Raw genomic sequence first — 15272 nt, 5'->3', positions numbered from 1 at the left:
TCTGCCTGGCTCCAACAATTGGCGAATCCTGCTTCAGACTGAGGTTAGGACCGCCCACCTCATTAGCATACGGACACATAAATACATAAATAAATAAATGTATGTCGCGTAAATGTAGAAATATATGAAAGATATATAATAAAGTGTGTTCTGTTTTATTTTCGACTTTTATTTATTTATACATTGGTGTATTTATTTCCATATTTATTTATGCATTTATTTATTTATTCTTTTATTTATTTCAACATTTATTTATTTCTGTATTTATTTCGTCATTTATTTATTCCTGTATTTATTTATTCCTGTATTTATTTATTTATTTACGTATTTATTTATTTATTCCTGTATTTCTTCATACATTTATTTACACATTTATTTATTTATTTATTTATACTTAAGTCATGTTCCGTCCTCCATATTATTTAGGGGCTGCATGAACACACATTTGAGCATCCCTGCACACTTTCCTCCTATTTAAAACACTTTTCAGTGAGGTGCTGCAGCCTGATTGATTGATTGATTGAAAAGTTTATTAACAGCTTGTATATTGGGTACAGTACAGTACAGCTCAAAACATACAATTGTTAAGGGGATGCAGACCAGAGAAAGACTTTCGTCTTGTTTACATCAGGGTCCCCCATTTCCAATTCATCATATCATTTAAGACATATAAGACATATTTGACATACAGATGGCTTATTTACAATTTACATACAGGTGGTTTTTTACATACAGATGGCTTATTTACAATTTTCATTTTAGATTTCGTTCTAATACATCCTAACCGGACATTTAAGACATACCAAGTCTACAGATATACAGTTAGTAACAGAGTCTAAAATGCGAGTATATACATAGATGGGGGGGGGAAGGTGTCCATTGTACGACAGGTTGAGATTTGTACCATTACCGGGGCCAGTTTTGCAATGCTTTCCCCCGAAGGTGCTCTTTAAGAGAGGTTTTGAAGGTAAGTATAGTTTTACTTTCCTTTACAGTTGTGGGAAGAGCGTTCCACCTTGATGTGGCATAATTGCGATATGTGTATTCCCCTTTTTTTGTGCCAAATCTGGGTTTTACATGATTTGTGGAGCTCCCTCTGGTGTTATGATCATGGTATTCCTTGACCTTTGGGAAGAATTTTGACATGTACATGGGTACCATAGAGGTGTAGTGGATCTTGTAGACCAGGCCCATTGCAAGTAGCTGTACTCTGTCGTCTACTCTAAGCCATCCTAGGTTGTCAAAGTGGGCAGAGGTGAGGTGGGTTCTAGATGAAAGGTCAAGCAGTAGTCTGACCAGTTTATTTTGCGATGTTTGAAGTTTTATTTTTAGCGCCTTGGAGGTGCTATGGTACCATGACGTGCAAGCATAGTCATAGTACCCTTGAATGAGTGCCCCTGCCAGAGTTTTCAGGGTGTTTTTGTTTACCAGAGAGGAGATCCGGTATAGGAATCTAGTTCTTTGATTGACTTTTTTTATTACATTGGATGCCATTTTGTCACAGGAGAGGTTTGCCTCAAGAATAGATCCTAGGTATGTAATTTCCTTCTTACTTGTGACAATAATGTCACCCACTGCAACTGAGAAGTCGTCGGATTTGCTGAGATTATGTTTCGAACCGAAGAGAATGGACTCTGTTTTACCCAGGTGTAATGATAATTTATTATCGGCGAGCCAGGTGCAGATTCTGCCGAGCTCGGAGCTGAGGGTTTTTTCAACCTGCAATCTGCTCCTGTCAGAGACCAGCAGGGCTGAGTCGTCCGCGAACAGGAACAAGTTGCAGTCACATGCTGATGACATGTCATTTGCATAAATTAGGAACAGTAACGGACCTAATATGCTTCCTTGTGGAACACCACAGCTCACTGGGAGGGGGGGGGGACAGAGTACCGTTTACCTCCACCATCTGTTCTCTCCCCTCCAGGTAGGATTGCATCCAGCTCACCGATAGTTTATCAAAACCAATTGCTTTTAGCTTGTCAATCAGAATGGGGTGATTGACAGTGTCGAAAGCCTTTTGTAGGTCCAGCATCACCATGCCGCAGTATTTACCCTCGTCCACCTCTTGTTTGATGTGGTCGTTCAAATAAAGAAGGCATGTGTCAGTGGAGTGGGATGTTCTAAAGCCAGATTGAAATTCATAGATTAGTTTCTTTTCTGCGAGGTACTTTTCGACCTGTTCATATACTATTTTTTCCATGACTTTCGAGATGGAGGTAAGTATAGAAACAGGGCGGTAGTTGCCTGGGTCCAATTTGCTGCCCTTTTTGTGCAGGGGGGTTACTCTTGCAATTTTGAAGTCTTTGGGTACTTTTCCCTGTTTTATGGAGAGGTTAATTATGTGAGCTATGACTGGTGAGATGGCGGTTGCTGTGTCTCTGAGGAATTTGGAGGGGATATTGTCGTGGCCAGTGGCCTTGTTAGGTTTGAGGGCGCTCAGTTTAATGAGTACCTCTGCTGTTGTTACCCTTGCTAGACTGAAATCATCTTTGCGTACCCCTAGGTTTTTGTAGTAGGTCATGATGTGATCTACTCCAAAAAGCCCTGAGTGGGAGGGTAATTTATTTACAAGAGTTGTGGCTATGTTTGTGAAAAAAATGTTCAAGTACTTGGCCACATCCAGTTTGTCTGTGATGAGCCTGTTATCTGTCTTTATGTTTAAGTTTGAAAATCTCGTTTTGAGTTTTTTACTGCAGCCAAGCTGGTTATTGAGTAATTTCCAAAGTTCACGGGGTTTATTTTTGTTTTCCTCAGTTTTGTCATTGATGAAATTCTTTTTGGCAGTTTTGATCATGGAGCTTACGTCATTTCTTAGTCTGTTTCTTTCAATTTTTAGTTCAGTCACGTGGGCCTGGAGTTCACTGCTCGTGCTTTTGGAAAGCATTGACTGACTTTTATGAAACTCAGAGCATTTTTTGTCTCTGGTTTTCATGGCGGTCAGTATGCCGGAGTGCATCCACGGCTCAGCGCGATTTTTTACCCTGGTTGTTCTTAGGGGGGGCCAAATCATTGAGTATTGCAGAGAATTTGTTTTTGAAACCAAGCCATGTTTCTTCAACTTGTGTACCACTGAGCTCATCTGACCAGTCCAGGCTCTCCAGTTCTAGGTTAAAGGCCTCGCTAGAGTAGTTTTTGAGGTCTCTAGATATGACTGTTTTGTGACAGCCGGCCTTTTGTTTTAGCTTTTTGCGGGTACAGAATATCATATAATGATCACTTAAACCGCATGCTATAACCCCTTTACTGGAGATCCTGGACCTGTCAGAGGTCAGAATGAGATCAATGGTAGTTTGTGTTGTTTCACATACCCGGGTGGGTTGGGTGATTAGCTGGCTGAAGCCGTGCAGATCACAAATCCTACTGAAGGACTTGAAGACGGACGTGTCTTTACGTTGCATATCCGTGTTCCAGTCTCCAATAATAATTGTCTCTACATCCCCCACATCAGCCAAACACCCATCTAATGTATCATAAAAGTCACTCTGTTCCGGTGGTCTATAGATTGTCCCGACTATTACAGATTTAGCATTGTCAAAAAGAATTTCAACCCACACAGATTCAATATTTTCATGATGCAGGTCAGTACGGTTTTTGAAATTGGTGTCTTTATGTATGTACATGCAGACACCACCTCCATTCACGTTCCTGTCCCTTCTTACTACAAGATAATCTTCAATTTCAATCTCTGAATCTGTAATGGAATTGTCCAATTTGGTCTCAGAAAAGCATAATATGCTTGCCTTACCGTTCATGAACAGTTGCCTGAGTTCAGCCAGTTTGTGTCTCAGGCTGTTAGTGTTCAGATGAAAATCTGAACTCTGAGCCTGATTCTCTCCTTTTTCTCTGCCCCTATTTAAAACACTTTCCCTCCTATTTAAAACACTTGCTAGAGGTGAAATCTCTATTGCAGCCCTGATTTTGGCACATCTTGTAAATTAGTTAAATTTAGCCTTGTGTTTTTATTTAAGTCGCTGTTCATTGTTTGTTATATAAAGCAGATTGAAGTATATCCTATGGACGCTGATGTGTGGATGTTGTGTCCTTTTGATAACTTTGTGGAGCTTGTTTTTAGCTGCATGTCTTTTTCTTTCTCACTGAACAAAGTCCCTGTGTGTGAACTGCTTCAGCTGGTGAGGCTGGTTATGAATCAGAGGGAGGAGCTGCAGACAGGGAGGAAAGGGGAAAGTAGGAAGGCAGACTGCCAGACGCCATTTTACAGCTCGTCAGGAGGAGAACAACAGGGTGAGTGTTAACACTAGGATCTGCTTTTGAACACATTCATTATTTACTCTGTCAAACTGGATGTCAGAAAATAACGTATTGGTTAAAAATCTGCGTCCTAGAGTCCAATGAGACTTATGCAAGTGTTGTACACTTTTATTATTTCCTGTTTTCCTGTTACATAACATGTGACAGCCCAGCGCAGTCAAAGTGTGTGTGTGTGTGTGTGTGTGTGTGTGTGTGTGTGTGTGTGTGTGTGTGTGTGTGTGTGTGTGTGTGTGTGTGTGTGTGTGTGTGTGTGTGTGTGTGTGTGTGTGTGTGTGTGTGTGTGTGTGTGTGTGTGTGTGTGTGTGTGTTACTGGTTTATCTCTCAGACTGGAGAAGATGAGTGATGTAAAAGAAGAGGAAGAGGACAAGTCTTCAGTCTCCAGCGGTCTGTCTCTGAAGAGTGACTGGTCTATGGAGAGTCCTCCACTCTTCAGTAATGAACCTGGACACTCAGACACAAAGTAAGAGTCTCCACTGTAACCTGACCTGAAGAGGATCCAGTTTGTTGGTATCTGATCATCTAAACTGTTTAATGAAACCCAGTAGAGAACATTAACAAAGTTGAATTGATCTCTTGCTTCTTGTCATCATCAGAGATAGTAAATAATCTACTAGTGAAATCGTCCTCACACTCTACATGTTGGACTTCGTGTTAAATTAAGCAAATAAAATGCAAATATGTAAAACGTTTCACACTCGAATGAATTTGAACAACAGAAACCCACAATCACGACTCAACAACTCTAAAGATCTTTCATAAGGTGAACAGTCATAGATCAAAAGCTGCTCTTTAAATGAACTAATGATGTTTAAACATGTGTTGTTTCCACAGACAGAGAGCAGGGTCTACGGTCTCCATGTGGTCTCTGAAGAGTGACCGGTCTAAAGATCATCCTCCAGGCTTCAGTAATGAACCTGAACCCTCAGACACAAAGTAAGAGTCTCTCCTGTAAACTGACCTGAAGAGGATCCAGTTTTGATGTAATCTAATATATGAAACTGTTCTTTAATGATATCATGTGAGCAGTTTGTAAAGGGAAAACGCAGCAGAGTAAGCTAACATTATCTAAGGATATTTCAATATGCAATTATATTATCATTGTATCTGTGTATAAAATGGTTTTAAATAGCAACAATATTGATAAATACTGATTTAAAAACGATATATATTGTCCAAAACATTATTTAACTACTTGGGCATATCTATGATATGTCTTTTTAAGATGTTTATTAATAATAGTAATAACCTGGTGAGCTGGTTGTGTTTAGCATTAGCAGATAAAACAGAGTTTTGTGAAATCACATGTAGAGTCAATACGAAGACCCAGATCCGTGCCTGGCAACACGAAGGAAGTGAAGATGTTAAATTCATATCACCTGCGTATTCGTGCAGCGTGACACATTTCAACTTAAGTGTAAAGTTTGTGACGCTCTGTTACAAAAACCTGTCAGTGTTGAGATTGTGCTCCTGGGGTCTCTGACGGTCTGAGGGGAATCAGAGAGGAGAACAGAGCTCGACAGCAGCTCATATTCAATCAGGGTTATTCATGTTCCTGTATAAACCAGAGACTGTCTGTGGTGCTAACAATATAGTGACTGCTGTACTTATGACTTCATGAAGTTACTCTGAGTGTTGATGGAGCAGCTAATGTTAGCCTAGCTTTAATCAAACCCATCTCTTCAGAAAAAAAAAGGAAAAAAAATGTTATGCTCGTTGTGTTGGAGACAGACCTGACAAAGCATTAACTCAGGCTTTTTACACATCAGTATCATTCTGTTGTTATTTAGGCATCCTTTCCATATGTTTATTTATATTAATTCACAGCAGATTCTATGCAAGTTGGGTTTATAGTGCACCAGGTTAATACAGCTGTGTGTGTAGATACAGGGAACATGTGCTCCTCTGGGGGATGAATCCAGACAGGATGCTCTCTGGTTTTATGATCATGTGAATTGTAAGCTATACCTGATCACAAGGGTATATATTATATAGACCCTTTTTAAAATATCAAACTAGAATGTGCCCCCTTGTTGTACCTTTGGTGAGAATCAGCCCCTCTGAAGTAAAGTGCTATAAAGGATGTGTTCCTCTCCACAGAGGGAAGAGGAAGAGTCCTGTTCCCTCTGTGGAGGAGCGGTTGTCCAGCTGTGCTCTGTGTCAGGACGTCCTGAAGGATCCAGTCTCTACCAGCTGTGGACACTGGTTCTGCAGACAGTGCATCACCTCATACTGGGAGCAGCGCCCTCCATCAGGAGACCCCTGCTGTCCCCAGTGTGGAGAAAGATCCAGAACCAGAGCTGGCCTGCAGACAGCTAGTCAGACCAGCTCTGTACGAGGTAAGAGGCCGAACTCATGCAGCGTCTTATTCCTCTTCCTGGTTCATTTGTTTTTTTTTATTAGGTATTCTGTTGAAGAACATAGACATTAAAATGTTTATAAAACATTTAAACTCAGTCTGTTTTTATTAGTTTTATTGTTAAATTCTTAAAAGCATTTTCTGATTCTCTCGTGTTTCCTTCTCTTCCAGCAGAGAGTGGTCTGCAGGAGGTTTTAGATGAACATAGGCTCAGTCTGAGGAGGAGATGTGAACGTGTGACTGAAGGAACTGATGAAAGTGAAACCCTCCTCAACAGGATCTACACTGAGCTCTACATCACACAAGGCCAGAGTGAAGAGGTTAATACCCAACATGAGGTGAGGCAGCTGGAGACAGCTTCCAAGAAAGAGACCCTCCATGACACTCCAATCAAGTGCCAGGATATCTTTAAAGCCTTACCTGACCAACAGTCTCTCATCAGAGTGGTCCTGACCAACGGAGTCGCTGGAGTTGGAAAAACCTTCTCAGTGCAGAAGTTCACTCTGGACTGGGCCGAGGGTTTGGGAAACCAAGATGTCAGTCTGGTGATCCTGCTCTCCTTCAGGGAGCTGAACCTGATCAAAGGTGAGCAGTACAGTCTTCTCAGGCTGCTCCATGTTTTCCATCCGACCTTACAGAAGGTCACAGCAGAGCAGCTGGCTGTCTGCAAAGTGCTGCTCATCTTTGACGGCCTGGATGAAAGCAGACTTTCTCTGGACTTCAGAAACAATGAGGTTGTGTCTGATGTCTCACAGCAGTCCTCAGTCAACGTGCTGCTGACAAACCTCATCAGGGGGAAGCTGCTTCCCTCGGCTCTGGTCTGGATAACTTCCAGACCTGCAGCGGCCAATCAGATCCCTCCTGAGTGTGTGGACAGGGTAACAGAAGTACGAGGCTTCACTGACGCCCAGAAGGAGGAGTACTTCAGGAGGAGATCGAGTGATGAAGACCTGTCCAGCAGAATCATCTCTCACATCAAGAGCTCCAGGAGCCTCCACATCATGTGTCTGATCCCAGTCTTCTGCTGGATCACTGCTGCAGTTCTGGACCACATGTTGACTACAGACCAGAGAGGAGACCTGCCCCAGACCCTCACTGACATGTACTCACACTTCCTGCTGGTCCAGACCAAGAGGAAGAAGCAGAAGTATGAAGAGGGACATGAGACGAGTCCACAGCAGCTGACGGAGGCTGACAGGGAGCTTCTTCTGAAGCTGGGGAGGCTGGCGTTTGAACATCTGGAGAAAGGACACATCATGTTCTACCAAGAAGACCTGCAGCGCTGTGGTCTTGGTGTCACCGAGGCCTTGGTGCACTCAGGAGTTTGTACAGAGATCTTCAAAAGAGAGAGAGTGATCTTCCAGAAAACAGTCTACTGCTTTGTTCATCTGAGCATTCAGGAGTTTCTGGCTGCAGTCTACATGTTGCACTGTTACACCAACAGGAACACAAAGGTACTGAAGGACTTCCTGCAGGGAGACTGGGACTATATGAACAGATATGACAGTGATCAGGATTACCCATCCCTGGATGTCTTTCTAAAGGGAGCCATGGAGAAATCTCTCAGAAGTGAAAATGGCCATCTGGACCTGTTTGTCCGCTTTCTCCACGGCCTCTCTCTGGAGTCCAACCAGAGACTGTTAGGAGGCCTGCTGGGTCGCACAGACAAGCGTCCAGAAATCATCCAGAGAGCCATCAACAACCTGAAGGAGATGAACAGTGATGAAATCTCTCCTGACAGGAACATCAACGTCTTCCACTGTCTGACAGAGATGAAGGACCACTCAGTACATCAGGAGATCACAGAGTTCCTGAAGTCAGAGAACAGGTCAGAGGAGAGACTCTCTGAGATCCACTGCTCTGCTCTGGCCTACATGCTGCAGATGTCAGAGGAGGTTCTGGATGAGTTGGACCTGAAGAAGTACAACACATCAGATGAGGGGAAACGGAGACTGATTCCAGCTGTGAGGAACTGCAGGAAGGCCAAGTAAGTCCAGATGTGATTAACTTTATAAACTAATGTGGATCAGGAGTTTAATTATTCAAATAAACACTATAACATTTCTGCTGTTTAAATACAGAGAGCAAAATAAACCAACACTGTTCTTCTATTTATTTATAATAATAGTTAAACTGAAGTGTTTCTCTCTTCATATTGAGTGATGGAGGCGACATGTCAAACACATGAAGGACTCTAGAGGTTTCTCAGCACGTGATCACACCACACAGCAGGACTTACAGTTATCAGTTATTATTACTTTCTAGTAGTTTCTTTATCATTAAACACACACACGTTTTTATCACAATGTGTTAGAGTTTAAAATAAGATCTATATCAGATCCCACCAATACCAGAGTTATGTCTTAATACTCATATAGTGAGAACATCTGATGGTATCAAGTTTAAAATATTGAAACTTTATTGGTTTGTTAGCTGTGTTTGTGTGCACAATACATTTCCAGATGCTCAGAGAAACCAAAACATCCATCATTCACATCTAAATATTAATTAACATTTAAATATGTACATCTCTAATATTGTCAAGTGATTTATTTAATTTCTGTTTCTTTGGTAACAGTCAGTGACAGCAGGAGCACAGACCTGTGATCAGATCACACTGACAACACATTACACTCTATTATCATATATTATTAAAATGGACTAACAGCAAATCTCAATCAGAACATATGTCAAATATGTTTTCATCAGAATGCTTGAGGTCATTATGTTTCCTCTTTTTTTTAACACATGTTGTAATTTATGTGTTATTATAGACTTACTCGCTGTGGACTCTCAGAGACTCACATATGAAGTCGTGGCCTCAGCTCTGAAGTCTGATCCCTCCCATCTGAGAGATCTGGACCTGGGTGAGAACCCTCTGCAGGATTCAGGAGTGGAGCTGCTGAGTTCTGGACTTAAGAGTCCAAACTGCAGACTGGAGGCTCTCAGGTCAGTTCACTGACTGAACTTCATCTGTTTGTGTTTATCATTTTCTGAATTTGAAAAAAATATATTAACGTTTTTTTTCCACTTTTGCTAATGACTGAATATTGATCAGCGTAACAAAGAGAAGGTGAATGTGTGAGGGAGAGTGTTTGAGCTTCCACAGACTCACTCTGTGCTCCATGAGTCAGTGGAGATGCTGTCAGTACTGATGAGCTGTGAGGGAGATGAAGGAGTTGTTAAACATCTGATCAAAGTTAAAGTTCCAGATTATCAATGGATTGTTTCTACATCATCTCTGAGATTAAAGGTCTCCTATCATGCAAAATGCACTTTCTGATGTCTTTTCTACATCACTATGTGTCCCTATGTGTCCCCTATGTGTCCCGGTGTGTCACCATGTGTCCCCGGTGTGTCACCATGTGTCCCCGGTGTGTCACCATGTGTCCCCGGTGTGTCACCATGTGTCCCCGGCTTGTCCCCGGTGTGTCCCTATGTGTCCCCGGTGTGTCAGGAGACTCACAAAGTGTCAGGAAACAAAACCCTCTCTCTTTTCCTCCGTACCCACATCTCTAAAAACGGGGGAACAACGGAGCTGATCCAGATTTGCTGCGTCATGACGGCATTACTAAATTGTGGGTGGGCTTTACACCAACGGGCCAATCAGAAACTTTGCTGTCAGAAACAATGAGACGTGTTCTGGAAGTAATATGGTCTGTGTTCACATTAGCATGCTAACATTCAGAGCTAACCCGTACTGGAGAGAGCATGTGTGAAGAAGCAGGAAATAAGAAAGGAACTCACCTTGTGGTAAACCTGAGAGAGAAAGAGTTTGAGCTCCATGCTGTTTCAGAGAGGAATCCTTGATGTGGTTTGGAACATGATATGAGTTTAATCACGGCAGTTTTCTGCTGGTAGAATTCTGAGCATGCATTAGCTCCACCTCCTTTTTTCTTTTTTTCAAGCTAAGGACACGAACCTGCTCTTCTCTAACAGCTGAAACAGAGGGATGTGAGGGATTTCTTTAAAACCCTGTTTAACTCTGAAATAACTCCAGGTTTAATAATCTGTTCAAACAGGAACTTTGTTTTCTAAAGTTACATCATGTTTTCTTTATTCAGACTGGAGAGCTGCAGTTTGTCAGAGATCAGCTGTTCTGCTCTGTTCTCAGCTCTGAAGTCCAACATCCATCTGAGAGATCTGGACCTGAGTGGGAACAAGCTGAAGGATTCAGGAGTGGAGCTGCTGAGAGATCTTCTGGAGAGTCCAGACTGCAGACTGGAGACTCTCAGGTCAGTTCACTGACTCTCTGTTACTGCTGGAGATCTCATGTTTCATTAGTTATTCAACCTGATTCTTCTACATAATTACTTACATCTATTAAGTTGTAAATGTTCTTTTATTCATACTTTCATTTGTAGGTACTAAAGTAAGAACTGCAGAGATAAATGTTGACTGATTCTCAAAGGAACTGTAATAGATGTTAGTTGTGAAAATTAAATCTATGTTTTTTAATATTTAGTAAAAACGATAACGGCTGAATAAAGTTCATCTGAAGTAATATTAGTTTTTACAGGATAAAGTTGACTTTCTGAAGAAGATATATGTTTTGTTCCCATTCATTTCAATGTTGAATAACACATCTGATTATAAACAGATTTGTATCCTCATCATGTTTTCTTTATTCAGACTGAGCGTCTGCCAGTTTGTCAGAGATCAGCTGTTCTCCTCTGATCTCAGCTCTGAAGTCCAACATCCATCTGAGAGATCTGGACTTGAGTTGGAACGATCTGCAGGATTCAGATGAGAAGCTGCTGAGAGATCTTCTGGAGACGCCAGACTGCAGACTGGAGACTCTCAAGTCAGTTCACTGACTCTCTGTTACTGCTGGAGATCTCATGTTTCATTAGTTATTCAACCTGATTCTTCTACATAATTAACTTACATCCATAAAGTTGCAAATGTTCTTTTATTCATACTTTCATTTGTAGGTACTAAAGTAAGACTGCAGAGATAAATGTTGACTGATTCTTAAAGGAACTGTAATAGATGTTAGTTGTGAAAAAGTAAATCTATGTCTTTAATATTTAGTAAACGATAACGTCTGAATAAAGTTCATCTGAAATAATATTAGTTTTCATAGGATAAAATTGACTTTCTGAAGAAGACATGTTTTTGTTCCCATTCATTTCAATGTTGAGTAACACATCTGATTATAAACAGATTTGTATCCTCATCATGTTTTTCTTTATTCAGACTGTGGGGCTGCAGTTTGTCAGAGATCAGCTGTTCTGCTCTGGCCTCAGCTCTGAAGTCCAACATCCATCTGAGAGAGTTGGACCTGTGGCACAACGATCTGCAGGATTCAGAGAAGCTGCTGAGAGATCTTCTGGAGAGTCCAGACTGCAGACTGGAGACTCTCTGGTCAGTAATACCCCTTTCACACCAAGGCTTTTCCCGTTCTTAGCTCCGTGCTAGAGCTTTTCTGGTTCAGAACCGGTTCTTCTTGTTCAAGCTCCCGCTCTGTTCACACCGCTCAGAGGCCTGACTGGTGGCTGCCGCTGCTTGCATCATGACGTCACAGTTTACGTCGCTGATTTTCTCCCAACGGAGCTCACCTCACAACAACAACGGGCCGGGGACTGCGTCGGGTCGATGATCGTGTTGCTTTTAATCATACGAAGCCAGATTAAATTAAATAACGACTTCTCCAACCTTATACTTTTCTCCAGAGTGCCGTGGTTCATTGTTTATTAATGTGTTTCAGCGGCATTTACCGACCGCTGCAGTGCTGGCTGCTCTTCCACGGGAGTGTATTCTCCCGTTAGCTCCGGGTTAGCTCACACGGCTCTAAAGTATTCACTGTCTGACTGTCACACAAGCAGCTGATACATATCCCCAGTTCCCCTTAAGTGAATGTGTGTCAGTCTGAATTGACGCTGTTTGGTGTCAGTCTGAATTGACGCTGTTTGGCATCACAACGCTGTTATGAAAGTTTCTCTGGTATAACATGGGTGATGTTAGCATAGCAACCGAAGCTAAACTGATTACTTGCTAAGCCGTTTTCTACAGGCACATTTTACCGGCGTATTTTTCATTATGATTCTATTTGTGATAGTCGGACATGACAACCTGTGTAGCCCATGTATTGATTCCATCCGATAGCTGCTATAATAACAAACAAAACGTCTGCCTGCTCTCCACAATGATCAATAACAGCGAACGGATGGTCTTAAAGTAAGGTACAAATAAACAGAATCACACGAAGCCTGGTTAGTGTTGCCTGACTTTATAAAGCGTGTATTTTTTTTACAAGTGTGTGGTTGCCTTCTAGTCACTTTGCTCAGCACTACTGCTTGTTACAACTTGTATTTGCCGTACTCGCCTTAACTGTTAGCTCAGGTTAATCTCGCCCCCCTCCGACGTAAGCGTGACGTATGCGGTTCTTGCTTCTAGACGGACAACCTTTTGGTGCTCGAAACGAACCGGATTCCGGAGTTAGAGGCTGCTCCGCTGCGGTGTGAACAGGAAAACCCGGTGCTTTTCAAGCTCCAGCTCCGAACCTGCCCTGAAACACCGTTGGTGTGAATGGGGTATAAGGGGTCTCTGCTGGTTCAGCAGTATTGTATGAACCACAGGGAGGTGTTTCTCTCACTGGGGAAACAGATCAGTGATGTTACCCACTGACTGCAGGCTCTTTCATTCTTCCATCAACTACAGAAGGCCAGCTGAACATGCAAAGCCACACTTTAGTAATCAACTCTCTAACAGACATATGGGGTTTTACAGAAGAGTGGGAAAGGTAGTCTGTTCTCATGGGATGTTTTTAGTATCTAGCCCAGGGGTGTCCAAACTGCGGCCCGGGGGCCAAATGCGGCCCTCGGCAAATTCTGAAAGTATAATGGAATATGGCCCACAAAGGAAACTTCTGCTTGTCTTGTATTGTACTTCTTAAATATATATGTACACATATATTACACAGTAGTATTAATGTGTTAATAATCCCACCTTTAAAATAAATTCAGTCAATTAAAGCTGAAAACATTTTCTAACAAATCTAACTTGATAAGAAAAAAGCCCAATAACTTATTTTTATAACAAGCGTGAAATAAACCCTTCATATTTCCTGTAATTATAATCAATCTGAAGCTCCTGTTTAAAGGAATGAGCTGCTGACAGAATATAGTAAACCCTCTGGAGAGCTGGGAGCTGTTTTGTTTCTTAAAGCATCCTCAAGTAACAAGCATCCTTTACCTTCATTTGATTGAGTTTCCTGACTTATAACTGAACTTATGAGGCAACATACCTCTAGAGAGCGGCCCAGGCCTTTATATATTTTTCTGTATGTGGCCCTCGGTGAAAAAGGTTTGGACCCCCCTGTTCTAGACCAATGACTGGTTACTTCCTGTAATGCAGCTGAGAGCTGTGGCAGGCAGTCGTAGTGTTTGCAGAGAAGATATGATGGGATGTAAAGCATGAGATCAGGACTCTGAAGCTGACTCAAAGAACAAACACTTATTTTAAACTGGATCTTATACTGTTGGATTGTGTTCGTCTCTACAGGATCAATGATCAGACGATCAGAGCCACGATCCAGAAGACCTGTGAGTACTGAAACCATATCCTCCATTCATCAAGATATGAAACTCTTTAATGGAGCGTGACCTCAGAGGAAAACAACACTCTTCTTTCTCTCTTCATCATTCTGGCTGTTTCTCTTTGTTTAATTATCATCATTATTCGCTCTCTCTCTCCTTCTCCTCTCAGGTGACAGGAAGTGAAGACACACAGAAAGGTGAGAGGTCGTACCGTGTGAAGTTTATTTATTTAGGTTTCAACACGTTTTTCTGGTGTTCCAGACAAATCTGTAAGCTCAGGTTTCATTTGTTCTCAGTTTATTCATCACGGGGCGAGTTTGAGACGTGAAGAGGAGCGTGGAGGCATTTTGGAAAATAAAGAAGAAGGCTGCAGCTGATGAGAGACTTCCTGTTGGCTCTCCTCAATATGAAATGAACAAAAACAATCAATTGTACTTAAAGCTTTTCTTAAGAAGAAAGATGTGTTGCACATACACCTGCTGCTACCTACCACCACCTCCCACCCATCCCGGCACCAAAGAGGAGACTCCATCGACCCCAGATACCCCAACTCACTCTTCTTCAGGTTAGCTTGGAGCCCCGCCTTTACCTGCCCCAACACCTCACTTTGAACGATGTAGTCATCCGGATATCTGCGTACTGAGAGTGGGACGCAGGACCCGGTCAATGAGCTGCTGGAAGGGGGTCCACTGGACTAGAGGGGCGCTTGGATCTGGAGTATGTGAACCTAGCTGGAGGGCTATTGGTGCCCCCTGTGGACCGAAAGAGACTCTTTTGGTTGGGGTAATGAGGTGGAAGTTATCTGCACCTATTAGTAGGAGAGGCTGCACTTTGGGAAAAGAGGGAAGGGGAAGGCCTTGTAGGCGGAGATAGTGTTTCTTGAGTTCATCCACAGGATCACTCTAGTCCACAAGTGAAAGTCTGTCGGAGGTGAATGTGTCTTTGATGAGGAATGTTTTCTTGGGATTGAAAGAGGGTTATATCTCAAAGGTCACTGAGGCTCCATTTCAGAATAATATATATGATATGTTTTATAATGATTGATCATTAAAGTGTTCTCAAAGCTGGTAAAGGTAAAAATCTCTCCATCCCCTCATATAGCTAT

The 15272-nt window shown here is 42.1% G+C and overlaps 1 protein-coding gene and 1 long non-coding RNA gene across 2 annotated transcripts; both read left to right on the top strand.

The window, feature by feature from the left end:
• Nucleotides 1–6886: 6886 nt before the first annotated feature.
• LOC117496143 (protein NLRC3-like) lies at nucleotides 6887–11985 on the top strand (the record flags this gene model as incomplete). The annotated part of the gene is given in 7 exon segments (XM_034147850.1): nucleotides 6887–8613; nucleotides 9401–9434; nucleotides 9436–9575; nucleotides 10691–10853; nucleotides 11038–11042; nucleotides 11275–11430; nucleotides 11826–11985. Coding segments are annotated over 7 exon segments (2385 nt in total), but the record flags the coding sequence as incomplete, so codon positions are not given.
• A 2119-nt stretch (nucleotides 11986–14104) lies between these two features.
• Nucleotides 14105–15234, top strand: LOC117495832. Its single transcript, XR_004557217.1, has 3 exons — nucleotides 14105–14173; nucleotides 14337–14364; nucleotides 14464–15234. It is a non-coding gene; the product is annotated as an uncharacterized LOC117495832 (long non-coding RNA).
• Nucleotides 15235–15272: the final 38 nt, after the last annotated feature.

The sequence above is a fragment of the Trematomus bernacchii genome, unplaced genomic scaffold, assembly GCF_902827165.1.
Source record: "Trematomus bernacchii unplaced genomic scaffold, fTreBer1.1, whole genome shotgun sequence".
In the NCBI taxonomy this organism is placed as follows: domain Eukaryota; kingdom Metazoa; phylum Chordata; class Actinopteri; order Perciformes; family Nototheniidae; genus Trematomus; species Trematomus bernacchii.
The sequence above is the reverse complement of the archived record's forward strand: the minus strand, read 5'-3'. Positions and strand labels throughout refer to the sequence as shown.